Source organism: Mustela putorius, unplaced genomic scaffold (assembly GCF_011764305.1).
Source record: "Mustela putorius furo isolate JIRA1106 unplaced genomic scaffold, ASM1176430v1.1 tig00003942_pilon_pilon_pilon, whole genome shotgun sequence".
NCBI lineage: Eukaryota > Metazoa > Chordata > Mammalia > Carnivora > Mustelidae > Mustela > Mustela putorius.
Genome location: NW_025422087.1, coordinates 15,619,871 through 15,633,251, shown reverse-complemented (window position 1 = coordinate 15,633,251; position 13,381 = coordinate 15,619,871). Strand labels below are relative to the sequence as shown.

General features: G+C 40.5%; 1 protein-coding gene and 1 pseudogene across 1 annotated transcript; one reads left to right on the top strand and one right to left on the bottom strand.

Annotated features, from left to right (window-relative positions):
• Positions 1–456: 456 nt before the first annotated feature.
• LOC101690766 lies at positions 457–949 on the top strand (annotated as a pseudogene).
• A 3,448-nt stretch (positions 950–4,397) lies between these two features.
• On the bottom strand, positions 4,398–5,709 carry LOC101690198 (grpE protein homolog 1, mitochondrial-like). Its single transcript, XM_045069632.1, has one exon. It carries the CDS (start codon positions 5,694–5,696, stop codon positions 5,046–5,048), a length of 651 nt encoding a protein of 216 aa, XP_044925567.1. The 5' UTR covers positions 5,697–5,709; the 3' UTR covers positions 4,398–5,045.
• Between the last annotated feature and the right edge of the window lie 7,672 nt (positions 5,710–13,381).

Genomic DNA, 13,381 nt, shown 5'->3' with positions numbered 1-13,381 from the left:
ATGTTTTAAGTCCTGCTTGTATAAGGACTTGTGACCTGTACAAAATGGAGAGTAGACACAAGACCTATTCACACCAGTGAGACCCTAGGAGACTGCATGTCAGTTAGAGGGGCACTAGAAAGTACTTTTGGGTAGGGGTACAGAGGAATTTGGCTTTATTGGGGTGTTTAGTAGAAAAAAATACCATCCTAAGAGAAATTAACCTACCAGGCCTGTGACATGGGGCAGGAGCAAAGTCTGAATTTTATACTCTTCCTTGGTAATCTTTTTTTATTTTTATTTTTTCTGAAGTAAGCTCTCCACCTCGTGTAGAGCCCAATGTGTGGCCTGAACTCAGGGCCCCAGGATCAAGACCTGTCCTGAGATCAAGAGTTAGATGCTTAACCAACTGAACCACCCAGGTGCCCCACCCTTGGTGATCTTTTTGGAGTGCCTGGCAGAAACGTATGTAAAGCTTGTCTGAAGGAACACTTTATAACCCAGGCCACATGAGGGTTTTGTAGACAAAGTGGATCACCACTAAAGATGACCTCGTGATAATTACCAGAGCCACCAACATGGGCTCCATTCACACCAAAACCATGAAAAAGGCAGCCTGGGTCACTACTGAGAAATATTACATGTACCTAGACAATGACTCCCATGCCAACAACCAGGTGTGCGAGGAGATTGCCATTACTCCCAGCAAGAACACAGGCCATGCCACACATCTGACAAAGTGGAGTGAGAAGGGCCCAGTGAGTGGTATCTCCATCAATCTGCAGCAGAAGAAGAGAGAAAGGAAAGATGATAATGTAGCTGAGGTCTCCATCCTGGATCAGGAAATCACTGAAGTTGATTCTGACACTAAGGAAATGTTGAAACTCTTGGATCTGGACAGTCTGGCAACCTGCAGGTCATGCAGTCTACAGTTGGGATGAATTGCAAAATACCATGGAGAGTCATTTGAATCTTCTTGCTGTGCTGTGATACCTTCAATAAACCTTAAACAACAACAATAAATTCCCAAAACAGATAAGGAAATGTTGTGATTTACCATGATAGAGAATCAGTAAACACAATCGTGGCTAGATGAAATGATAAATAACCAAACCAGACAAAAGAAAATCAGTAAATAGAAACTACACAGGACTATCTGGGAGAGACTATAAAACAATATTTTAAATGATTACACAGATGAAGGAATAGAAACCATAATGAAATAACATTCAAAAAAAGAAACTGGAAGATCCTATAAAAAGAGATTAGATTAGCAATTTTGAAACTTCCAACAAAGCAAAGTTCAGACCTAGTTGGCTTCCCTGATGAATGTTACTATACAGTTAAAGAAAAATAAATACCAATTCTTCATAAACTCTTCCAAAAACAGAAGATGAGGGAATACTTCCCAGTTTGTTCTATAGGGTCAGATTTTGCCCAGTTATCAAAACCAGTCAAAGATATTACAAGAAAACAACACATCAAAGTTCTTTATGATATAGATGTGAGAGTCATCAATAAAATACTAGCAAACTGAATCCACCAGTAATAAAAAGGCTTATACACCATGACTAAGTGGAATTTATCGCAGGAATGCAAGGTTGATTCAAAATACAGAAGTTCAATCATTGTAATATACCAAATCAACAGAACAAAGGATGAAAAAACCCATGATCATTTCAACAGACACAGAAAAAGCATTTGACAAAAGTCTAACATTTTCATGATAACGACACTTGACAAACTAGGAATAGAAGGGAATTTCCTCAATCTGATGATAAGGTTGTATCTATCTATCTATCTACCTATATAGAAATACCTATATATATATATATAATTTATCTATATTAAATTATATATAGAGAAATATATATTTCCTAAATATATATATTTATAAATATATATAGAAAAATATCAATTATATTTCTGCATACTCTCAATGGACAATTGGAAAATGAAAATAAGAACACAGTTCAGTTTACAAAAGGATAAAAAATACTTAGGAATAAATTAAAAAAAAAAAAAGAACTGTAGGGGTGCCTGGTGGCTCAGTCAGAAGTGTCTGACTCTTCATTTCAGCTCAGGTCACGATCTCAGTGTCATGAGATGGAGCCCCATGTTGGGCTCTGTGCTAGGCATGGAGTCTGCCAGAGATTCTCTCCCTCTGCCCCTCTCCCTCCTTGAGTGCTCTCTCTCTCTAAGATAAATAAATAAATAAAATCTTTCTTCAAAGGAAGTGTAACTTACACTTTGAAAACTACAAAACATTGCTTGAAGAAATGTAAGACCTAGATAAATGGGAGGACATTTCATGTTCATGAATCAAAAGAGCTAACACTGTTAAGACAGTAATACTTCCCAAATTGATCTACAGATTCAACAAAACCCTCATCAAAATCCCAGATGCTTTTCCTGCATAAATTTATAAGCAAATCCTAAAGTTGATATGGAGATACAAGGTACCAGCAATAGCCAAAAACAATCTTGAAAAAGTCAAAGGACTCACACTTCCCAGTTTCAAAATTTACGACAAAACTATGGTAATCAAGGCAGTATGTATAACAGTTCAGTGATAGGACAGACATATTTATCAGTTGAATAGGATGGGAAGTCCAGAGACAAATCCTTACATTTAGTGTCAATTTTTCTTTTAAAAGATTTTATTTATTTATCTGACAGAGAGATTAGAGAGAGATCACAAGTAAGCAGAGCAGCAGGCAGAGGGAGAGAGAGAGGCAGATTCTGATCAGGGAGGCTGATATGGGGCTTGATCCCAGGACCCTGGGATCGTGACCTGAGCCGCCTAACCAATTGAGCCACCCAGGTGTTCCAGTCAATTGATTTTTGACAAGGGCGCCAAGACAACTCAAATGAGGGAAATAATCTTCTCAACAAATAGTGTTGGGGCAATTGGATAGCCACAAGCTGCAGGATAAGGTTGGAACCCTTTCTTATGCTAGATCCAAAAATTTACTCAAAATGAAATGTAGATCTAAATATAAGAGCTTAAACTATAGTACTCTTAGATGAACACATGGTGGTAAATCTTTGTGACCTCCGGTTGGGCAAGATTTCTTATGAACCAAAATCAGAAGCAACAACAGAAAAAAAAATAGATAAATAGTATGCAAAATTCAATTTTGTATGTGTGTTTCAAAGGACAATGCACAGATTGGAGTGGGAGGGATCTGCTGGGTTTTGAGACACCAGGCAGAGCTGTGTGCCAGAGACAGAGACACATGGTAACAGGATGGGTGAGCTTGGAGTGCGGCCAGAGGACAGGGAGATAGGAGTGACTGAGTGCTTTTCTCTGAGGGTGCACTGAGGAGTGGGACCCCAAGCTCTCGGCTCCTCTGGGCCAGATATTAGGAAGCTGCCATTTTCATTCTTATTCTCCAGAGCTCTATGGAACATGTTCAGGAAATAAAAGCTCCCAAGGGCAAACCCAAGCAGATTACTTAGCCTGGCCCCTAGTAAGGGTGTTGCAATTCTGCCTTGGATAAAGACACTTGAGAATCACTACAACAGGCCCCTTTCCCAGAAGATCAGCATGAAATTCAGCCAACACTTGATAAGTTCACTTATCAAGGAGAACAGTGGAATTCCAGAGGAGGAGAAGGCAAAGCATGGAATTCATGGCTTTCTCCCCATAATTCTTTAGTTTTGCAAAGTTAATTAATTTTTTAACTTATTTTTTCTTATTCTAATTTTTTTAACTTTTACTCTTTCCCCTTTTAATGTTTTTAAACTAGTTTATCTTAACAATACCTTTCATTAAAAAAATCTTTTTTTTTTTAGTATAAATTAAATTTTTAATTATGGGAATACTACCTACATCTTTCAAAATTACAAGCAAAGTCAACCGCCCCACCTTTCTTACGTAGTAAATGAATTAATAGTGTTGGCCTTCGGTCCCAGACATACATCTCTACAGCACAGATAGCAGGAGGCTGGATTTTGTCTGGTCTGTAACCGCTCACTCTCAACACCCCGTTGTGAATGAGCAACAGAGGGGGCTACAGAGTGGTGCAGACCCGTCCCCAGTCCCCTCCCCAGGGCCGTGGATGGCAACATCTGTCCCCAGCCAAGGTCCCCCCCCCCCCCCGTTTTCCTCCTGCTCTCCCTTCCCACGGGGAAGCTACCACGTGTGGTATGTCTGAGTGTCAAGCACAAGGCTTTGGGATTTGAGCCGAGAGCAGGAAAGCGGAATCCTGCTCAGTGTAGGTGGGTCTCCTCCACCAAAGTACACAAAACAGTTTCCAGAAAATAGGAAAATAAACGCATTAGGGCTTTAATCCTCTTAAATAAAATTTGAAAATTAAACATTGACATTTAAAATGTACGAAGCATGCAATCCTTAGATTTTGAGCAAGTCCGTCTTTCTACGGTAAAGACCTTCCGGTCATCAGTAAGTGGCTACTAGAGATCTGAACATTTCTGCAAATAGATTAACAAAAGGTCAAGAGTGACTGATTTTGTTAAATTCAGTAACGGGCAAAATAAGCTGGTGAGGCCTGTTCAGGCACATGTGCTCACTTCCCATCTCCAGAAGGAAGCCGGAAGTCGGGTATTTTCGTTGCTAGACCGTAACGAATTACAAATGAATTTGTATGTTCTTCAGTGAGGGCATGGCGAAACTTTTCTAAGCAGGAAGAACACGCTCAAGCTCTCGCCTTCCCTTCTGCACAGGAAGGTTCGGGCTGAGCGCCCGGGACCCGGGTGAGCCACAGCGCGCAGCCCAAGTGGGGTTCCCGAAGGCATTGACTCATTTATGGTACCTGGACGTCGCTAGGCTTTAACCAGCTAGAGCATGATTCATGACCCTCTGGGACCAGTCGTGTCCCGCCGGCCTGTTCTCTAAGCATGTAGAGCGATGAAAGGTGTATTAAAAATCAACGAACAGACTCCCGAATTTAAGTTCATTCACGCATCTGTGCAACCGGCTTCATTTTCTGTTTAGCCACTGGTTACTAAAGCTTTCCAACAAGGACAGGGAAAGGGTCAAAGGTATTCACAAGAGCTACAGCAGGGGATCGCAAAGAACCCACGGGAGCCCCATGAGGCCACTAAGCTGCCTTCACCACCCCCACCAGTGCGGGTCTCAGGGTGCGCCCGTGCAGCTTGTACCCCACTTTGCTGACCAGCGCCACCGTGCCGGGCTCCTTGCCCTCCACTGGTGTGTGGAACAGGGCCTCGTGCTCATAGGGGTCGAACCTGGCACCCACGGGGTTCAGCAGCAGCAAGCCGTGTTTGGTGAACACCTTCTGGATCTGGACCTCCGTCATCAGGAGCCCCTCATAGAGGTTCTTGAGGTGAGGATTGTCGTCTCTGACCTCCTCCTTCGGGACACTCTGCGTCGCCTTCTCCAAGATATCTGCGACCTCCAGCAAGTCCTTACAGAAGCCCTGGATGCCGTATAATTTTGCCTCCTCCACCAACTTCTGGCTCCTCTGCCTCAAGTTCTCAGTGTCTGCCAAAGCTCGCTTATATTTTTCCACAGTCTCCTTCAGCTGCTCTTCTAGCTTGACCTTCTCGTCCAGGAGTATCTTCTCTGGGGAAGGAGTATCTGTCTTCTGTTCATTCTGACTCACGACCTCTTCCAGGTTCTGGCCACTGTTCTTCTGTTTTGTAGCTGTGCACAGCAGCCGAGGAGATGGTCTGAGAGACAGGTAAGCTGGGAGACTTTGCCCCGCCAGCCTCACACACCGAGCCGCCATGACTGCCACCGCCGCTGCCCTAAAAAAATCTTTTTGAACCTTCATTATTATAGTCATATTTTATCCTTCATTGTATCTAACTTTTTAAAAAATATTTATTTATTTATTTATTTATCAGAGAGAGAGCAAGCACAGGTAAGCAGAGTGGCACGCAGAGGCAGAGGAAGAAGCAGGCTCCCTGCCAAGCAAGAAGCGTGGGATCAAGCCCCGCATGGGGCTCTCTGCTCAGCAGGGAGCCTGCTTCCCTTCCTCTCTCTCTGCCTGCCTTTCTGTTTACTTGTGCTCTCTGTCAAATAAATAAATAAAATCTTTAAAAAATTAAAAAAAAATGTTTTGGGATACAACTTCTTCTAATTGATCAAAATATACCCTAAATTTAGCACAGGGCTTTGTTCTAGTTTCCAGCCTGAGCAAATTCTCTCCACTTTCTTTTTCTTTCTTTTCCCAACCAACTTATCTTATCAACTCCTTTTTAGAATTTTTAAAAAAAATTTTCATCTTTATAGTCATATTCCATCCTTTCATCGTGTTTACCCTTATTTTTGTATATATACGGATATATGTATATATATATGTGTGTGTGTGTGTGTGTGTGTGTGTATAAATGTTTTTCTTTTTTTTTAAGATTTTATTTATTTATCTGACAGACAGAGATCCAAGTAGGCAGAGAGGCAGGCAGAGAGAGAGAGGAAGCAGGCTCCCCGCTGAGTAGAGAGCCCAATGCGGGGCTCCATCCCAGGACCCTGGGATCATGACCTGAGCCAAAGGCAAAGGCTTTAACCCACTAAACCACCCAGGTGCCCCAAAAGTTTTTCTTTCTTTAAAATTTTGGGAGATAGTTTCTTGTAAGAGACCAAAATACAGTCAAAATTAAGTGGGTGGCTCTGTTCCACTCACCAGTCTAATATATATATATATATTTTTTCTTTTTTTCTCTATTAAAAAAAAAGATTTTATTATTTATTTATTTGACAGACAGAGATCATAAGTAGGCAGAGAGAGAGAGAGAAGCTCTCTGCTGAGCAGAGAGCTCAATACGGGGCTCAATCCCAGGACCCTGAGACCATGACCCAAGCCGAAGGCAGAGACTTAACCCACTGAGCCACCCAAGCACCCTTATAATTTTTTTTTTACTTCTTTTTACCCCTTTTCTTACCCCCACAGTTTGGGGTCTCTCTGATTTGGGTAATGCACATTTTTCTGGGGTCTTTGCCACCCTTTTAGTATTTTATTCTCTCTTTCATATATTCTTATCTGGATAAAATGAAAAGGGAGAAAAACTCACTACAAAAAAAAGTACAAGAGGCAGTACTGAAGGCCAGGGACCTAATCAATATGGACATTGGTAATATCCAGATCTAGAGTTCAGAATGACGATTCTCAAGGTGCTAGCTGGTCTCGAAAAAGGCATGGAAGATATTAGAGAAAACCTCTCTGGAGAAATAAAAGAACTAAAATCTAACCAAGCTGAAATCAAAAAAGCTATTAATGAGGTACAATAGAAAATGGAGGCTCTTACTGCTAGGATAAATGAGGCAGAGGAGAGAATTAGTGATATAGAAGACCAAATGATGGAGAATAAAGAAGCTGAGCAAAAGAGAGACAAACAGCTACTGGACCATGAGGGGAGAATTTGAGAGATAAGTGAAAGCATAAGACAAAACAACATTAGAATAATTGGGATTCCAGAAGAAGAAGAAAGAGAGAGGGGGAGGAGAAGGTATATTGGAGTGAATTATTGTAGAGAATTTCCCTAATATGGCAAAGGGAACAAGCATCAAAATCCAGGAGGCACAGAGAATTCCCCTCAAAATTAATAAGAATAGGTCCACACCCTGTCATCTAATAGTAAAACTTACAAGTCTTAGTGACAAAGAGAAAATCCTGAAAGTAGCCCAGGACAAAAAGTCTATAACATACAGTGGTAAAAATATTAGATTGGCAGCAGACTTATCCACAGAGACCTGGCAGGCCAGAAAGAACTGGCATGATATAGTCAGAGCACTAAATGAGAAAAACACATGCAGCCAAAATGCTATATCCAGCCAGGCTGTCCTTTAAAACAGAAGGAGAGATAAAAAGCTTCCAGGACAAACAAAAACTAAAAGAATTTGTAAACACCAAACCAGTTCTACAGAAAATATTGAAAGGGGTCCTCTAAGCAAAGAGAGAGCCTAAAAGTAGTAGACCAGAAAGGAACAGAGACAGTATACAGTAAGAGTCACCTTACAGGCAATACAATGGCACTAAATTCCTATCTCTCAATAGTTACCCTGAATGTAAATGGGCTAAATGCCCAAATCAAAAGACACAGGGTATCAGAATGGATTAAAAAAAAAACAAAACCAATCAATATGCTGTCTACAAGAAACTCATTTTAGACCCAAAGACACCTCCAGATTTAAAGTGAGGGGGTGGAAAATAATTTACCATGCTAATGGACATCCAAAGAAAGCTGGGGTGGCAATCCTTATATCAGATCAATTAGATTTTAAGCCAAAGACTATAATAGGAGATGCGGAAGGACACTATATCATACTCAAAGGGTCTGTCCAACAAGATCTAACAATTTTAAGTATCTATGCCCTAACATGGGAGCAGCTAACTCTATAAACCAATTAATACCAAAATCAAAGAAACACATTGACAATAATATGATAATATTAGGGGACTTTAACACACACCCCTCCCCCACTGAAATGGACAGATCATCCAAGCAAATAAGGGCCTTAAATCACACACTGGACCAGATGGCCATCACAGATATATTCAGAATATTCCATCCCAAAGCAACAGAATACACATTCTTCTCTAGTGCACATGGAACATTCTCCAGAATAGATCACATCCTGGGTCACAAATCAGGTCTCATCGCTATCAAAAGATTGGGATCATTCCCTGCATAATTTCAGACCACAATGCTCTGAAGCTAGAACTCAATCACAAGAGGGAATTTGGAAAGAACTCAAATACATGGAGGCTAAAGACCATCTCTCAAAAGAATGAGTGGGTCAACAAGGAAATTTAAGAAGAATTGAGAAAATTCATGGAAACAAGTGATAATGAAAACACAATGGTTCAAAATCTGTGGGATACAGCAAAGGCAGTCCTGAGAGGAAAATATATAGCAGTACAAGCCTTTCTCAAGAAACAAGAAAGGTCTCAAATACACAACCTAACTCTACACCTAAAGGAGCTGGAGAAAGAATAGCAAAGAAAGCCTAAACCCAGAAGGAAAAGAGAAATAATAAAGATCAGAGCAGAAATCAATGAAATAGAAACAAACAAACAAAACAACCCAATAGAACAAATCAACGAAACTAGGAGCTGGTTCTTTGAAAGAATTAATAAGACAGATAAACCCCTTGGCCAGACTTATCCAAAAGAAAAGAGAAAGGACCCAGATAAATAAAATCATGAATGAAAGAGAAGAGATCACAACCAACACCAAAAAAATACAAACAATTATAAGAACATATTATGAGCAACTATATGCCAGCAAATTTGACAATCTGGAAGAAATGGATGCATTCCTAGAGACATATAAACTACCAAAAGTGAACCAGGAAGAAATAGAAAACCTGAACAGACCCATAACCAGCAAGGAGATTGAAGCAGTCATCAAAAATCTCCCAACAAACAAAAGCCCAAGGTCAGACGGCTTACCAGGGGAATTCTACCTAAAACTTAATGAAGAATTAATTCCTATTCTCCTGAAACTGTTCCAAAAAATAGAAATGGAAGGGAAAGTTCCAAACATATTTTATGAGGCCAGCATTACCTTGATCCCCAAACCAAAGATCCCATCAAAAAAGAGAATTACAGGGCCACCTAGGTGGCTCAGTGGGTTAAAGCCTCTGCCTTCTGCTCAGGTTGTGATCCTAGGGGCCTGGGATCGAGCCCCACATCGGCTCTCTGCTTGGTGGGGAGCCTGCTTCTCTTTCTCTCTCTGCCTGCCTCTCTGCCTGCTTGTGGTCTCTGCCTGTCAAGTGAATAAATTTAAAAATATATATATATTTTTAAAGATTTTATTTATTTATTTGACAGACAGAGATCACAAGTAGGCAGAGAGGCAGGCAGAGAGAGGAGGAAGCAGGCTCCCTGCTGAGCAGAGAGCCCGATGTGGGACTCGATCCCAAGACCCTGAGATCATGACCTGAGCTGAAGGCAGCGGCTTAACCCACTGAGCCACCCAGGCGCCCCCCCCAAAAAAAATCTTAAAACAAAAATTTTTTTTTAAAAAAGAGAGTATTACAGATCAATATCCTTGATGAGCATGGATGCAAAAATTCTCACCAAAATGCTATCCAATAGGATCCAACAGTACATTAAAAGGATTATTCACCATGACACAGTGGGATTTATTTTAGGGCTGCAAGTTTGGTTCAACATTTGCAATCAATCAATGTGATATAATACATTAATAAAAGAAAAAACATGAACCATATGATACTCTCAATAGATGCTAAAAAAGCATTTGACAAAGTACAGCATTCTTCTTGATCAAAACTCTTCGAAGTGTAGGGATAGAGGGTACATACCTCAATACCATCAAAGCCATCTATGAAAAAAACCACAGCAAATATCATTCTCAATGGAGAAAAACTGAGAGCTTTTCTGCTAAGGTCAGGAACATGGCAGGGATGTCTATTATCACCACTGCTATTCAACATAGTACTAGAAGTCCTAGCCTCAGCCATCAGAAAACAAAAAGAAATTAAAGACATCCAAATCAGCAAAGAAGAAGTCAAACTATCACTCTTTGCAGATGATATGATACTTTATTAGAAAACTGAAAGGACTCCACTCCACATCTGCTAGAACTTGTACAGGAATTCAGTAAAGTGTCAGGATATAAAATCAATGCTCAGAAGTCAGTTGCATTTCTATACATCAACAATAAGACAGAAGAAAGAAAAATTAAGGAGTCAATCCCATTTACAATTGCTCCCACAACCATAGATACCTAGGAATAAACCTAATCAAAGAGGCACAGAATCTATACTCAGAAAACTATAAAGTACTCATGAAAGAGATTGAGGAAGACACAAAGAAATGGAAAAAATGTTCCATGCTCCTGGATTGGAAGAATAAATATTGTGAAAATGTCTATGCTACCTAAAGAAATCTACACACATTTATTGCAATCCCTATCAAAATCCCATCCATTTTTTTCAAAGAAATGGAAAAAATAATCCTAAAATTTATATGGAACCAGAAAAGACCTTGAATAGTCAGAGGAATGTTGAAAAAGAAAGCCAAAGTTGGTGGCATCACAATTCCGGACTTCAATCTCTATTACAAAGCTTTCATTATCAAGACAGTATGGTACTGGCACAAAAACAGACACATAGATCGCTGGAGCAAAATAGAGAGCCCAGAAATAGACCCTCAACTCTATGGTCAACTAATCTTTGACAAAGCAGGAAAGAATGTCTCATGGAAAAAAGACAGTCTCTTCAACAAATGGTGATGGGAAAATTGGACAGCCACATGCAGAAAAATGAAACTGGACCATTTCCTTATACCACACATGAAAATAGACTCAAAATGGATGAAGGACCTCAATGTGAGACAGGAATCTATCAAAATCCTTGAGGAGAACACAGGCAGCAACCTCTTCGACTTCAGCTGTAGCAACTTCTTCCTAGGAACATCACCAAAGGCAGGGGAAGCAAGGGCAAAAATGAACTATTGGGTCTTCATCAAGATCAAAAGCTTCTGCACAGCAAAGGAAACAGTCAACAAAACCCAAAACACAACTGACAGAATGGGAGAAGATATTTGCAAATGACATATCAGATTAAGGGCTAGTGTCCAAAATCTATAAAGAACTTAGCAAACTCAATAGCCAAAGAACAAATAATCCAATCAAGAAATAGGCAGAGGACATGAACAGACATTTCTGCAAAGAAGACATCCAGATGACCAACAGACACATGAAAAAGTGCCTCACATCACTCGGCATCAGGGAAATACAAACCAAAGCACAATGAGATACCACCTCACACCAGTCAGAATGGCCAAAATTAACAAGTCAGGAAATGACAGATGCTGGCAAGGATTCGGAGAAAGGGGAACCCTCCTACACCCTACACTGTTGGTGGGAATGCAAGCTGGTGCAACCACTCTGGAAAACAGCATCGAGTTTCCTCAAAAAAGTTGAAAATAGAGCTACCCTACGACCCATCAATCACACTCGTGGGTATTTACCCTAAAGATATGAATGTAGTGATCCGAAGGGGCATGTGCACACAAATGTTTATAGCAGCAATGTCTACAATAGCCAAACTATGAAAAGAACATAGATGTCTATCAACAGACGAATGGATAAAGAAGATGTGGTGTGTATATATATATATATATATATATATATATATATATATGGTATACATATATATATATATATATACACCATATATATATATATGTATAGATAGATAGATAAAATGGAATACTATGCACCCATCAAAAGAAATGAAATCTTGACATTTGTGACAATGTGGATGGAACTAGAAGGTATTATTCTGAGCAAGATAAGTCAATCAGAGAAAGACAACTATCATATGATCTCCCTGATATGAGGAAGTTGAGAGGAAATTTGGGGGGTTTGGGGGTAGGAAGAGAATAAATGAAACAAGATGGGATCAGGAGGGAGACAAACCATCAGAGACTCTTAATCTCACAAAACAAACTGAGGGTTGCTGGGGGTGGGGGGAGGGAGAGGGTGTTTGGGTTGTGGACATTGGGGAGGGTATGTGCTATGGTGAGTGCTGTGAAGTGCGTTAATCTGGTGATTCACAGACCTGTACCCCGGGGCTAATAATACACTATATGTTAATGAAAAAATTAAAAAAAAAGTTTTTAATAAAGGTTAAGTCTCTGCTCTCTTTCTAGCTCCTCGGTTGCCTGGCTTGCAGCAGTGAGTGAAATGACCCATTCATCAGAAGGCACAGAGGTGAGTGCTATGACAAAAGGTGACTGGCAAAGTTAAGGCAGGGATTTTCTTTCTTTCTTTCTTTCTTTCTTTTTTTTAGGTTAGTTGTTTGTTTGTTTGTTTCCAAAAGCAGGTTTTTGTTTTTGTTTTTTTAGGATTTTGTTTATTTATTTGACAGGCAGACATCACAAGTAGGCAGAGAGGCAGGCAGAGAGAAAGGAGGAAGCAGTTTCCCTGCTGAGCAGAGAGCCCAATGCGGGACTTAATCCCAGGACCCTGAGACCATGACCTAAGCTGAAGGCAGAGGTTTAACCCACTGAGCCACCCAGGCGCCCCCTTTTTAAAAAATTTTTATTTAGTTATTTGATTGAGAGAGAGAGAGAGAGAGACAGTTGCTTAACCAACTGAGCCACCCAGGCGCCCTAAGGCAAGGATTTTCAAGCTTAAATGAAAACCAGCAGACATACTCGAAGAGCCTAATACATATTGGTGGTAATTATAAGGTCATAAGTTCATCTCAAGGGATGCCTGGGTGGCTCAGTTGGTTGGACGACTGCCTTCAGCTCGGGTCATGATCCTGGAGTCCCGGAATCGAGTCCCGCATCGGGCTCCCAGCTCCACGGGGAGTCTGCTTCTCTCTCTGACCTTCTCCTTGCTCATGCTCTCTCTCACTGTCTCTCTCTCAAGTAAATAAATAAAATCTTAAAAAAAAAATAAGTTCATCTCAAATGCAAATGAAACCCACTTG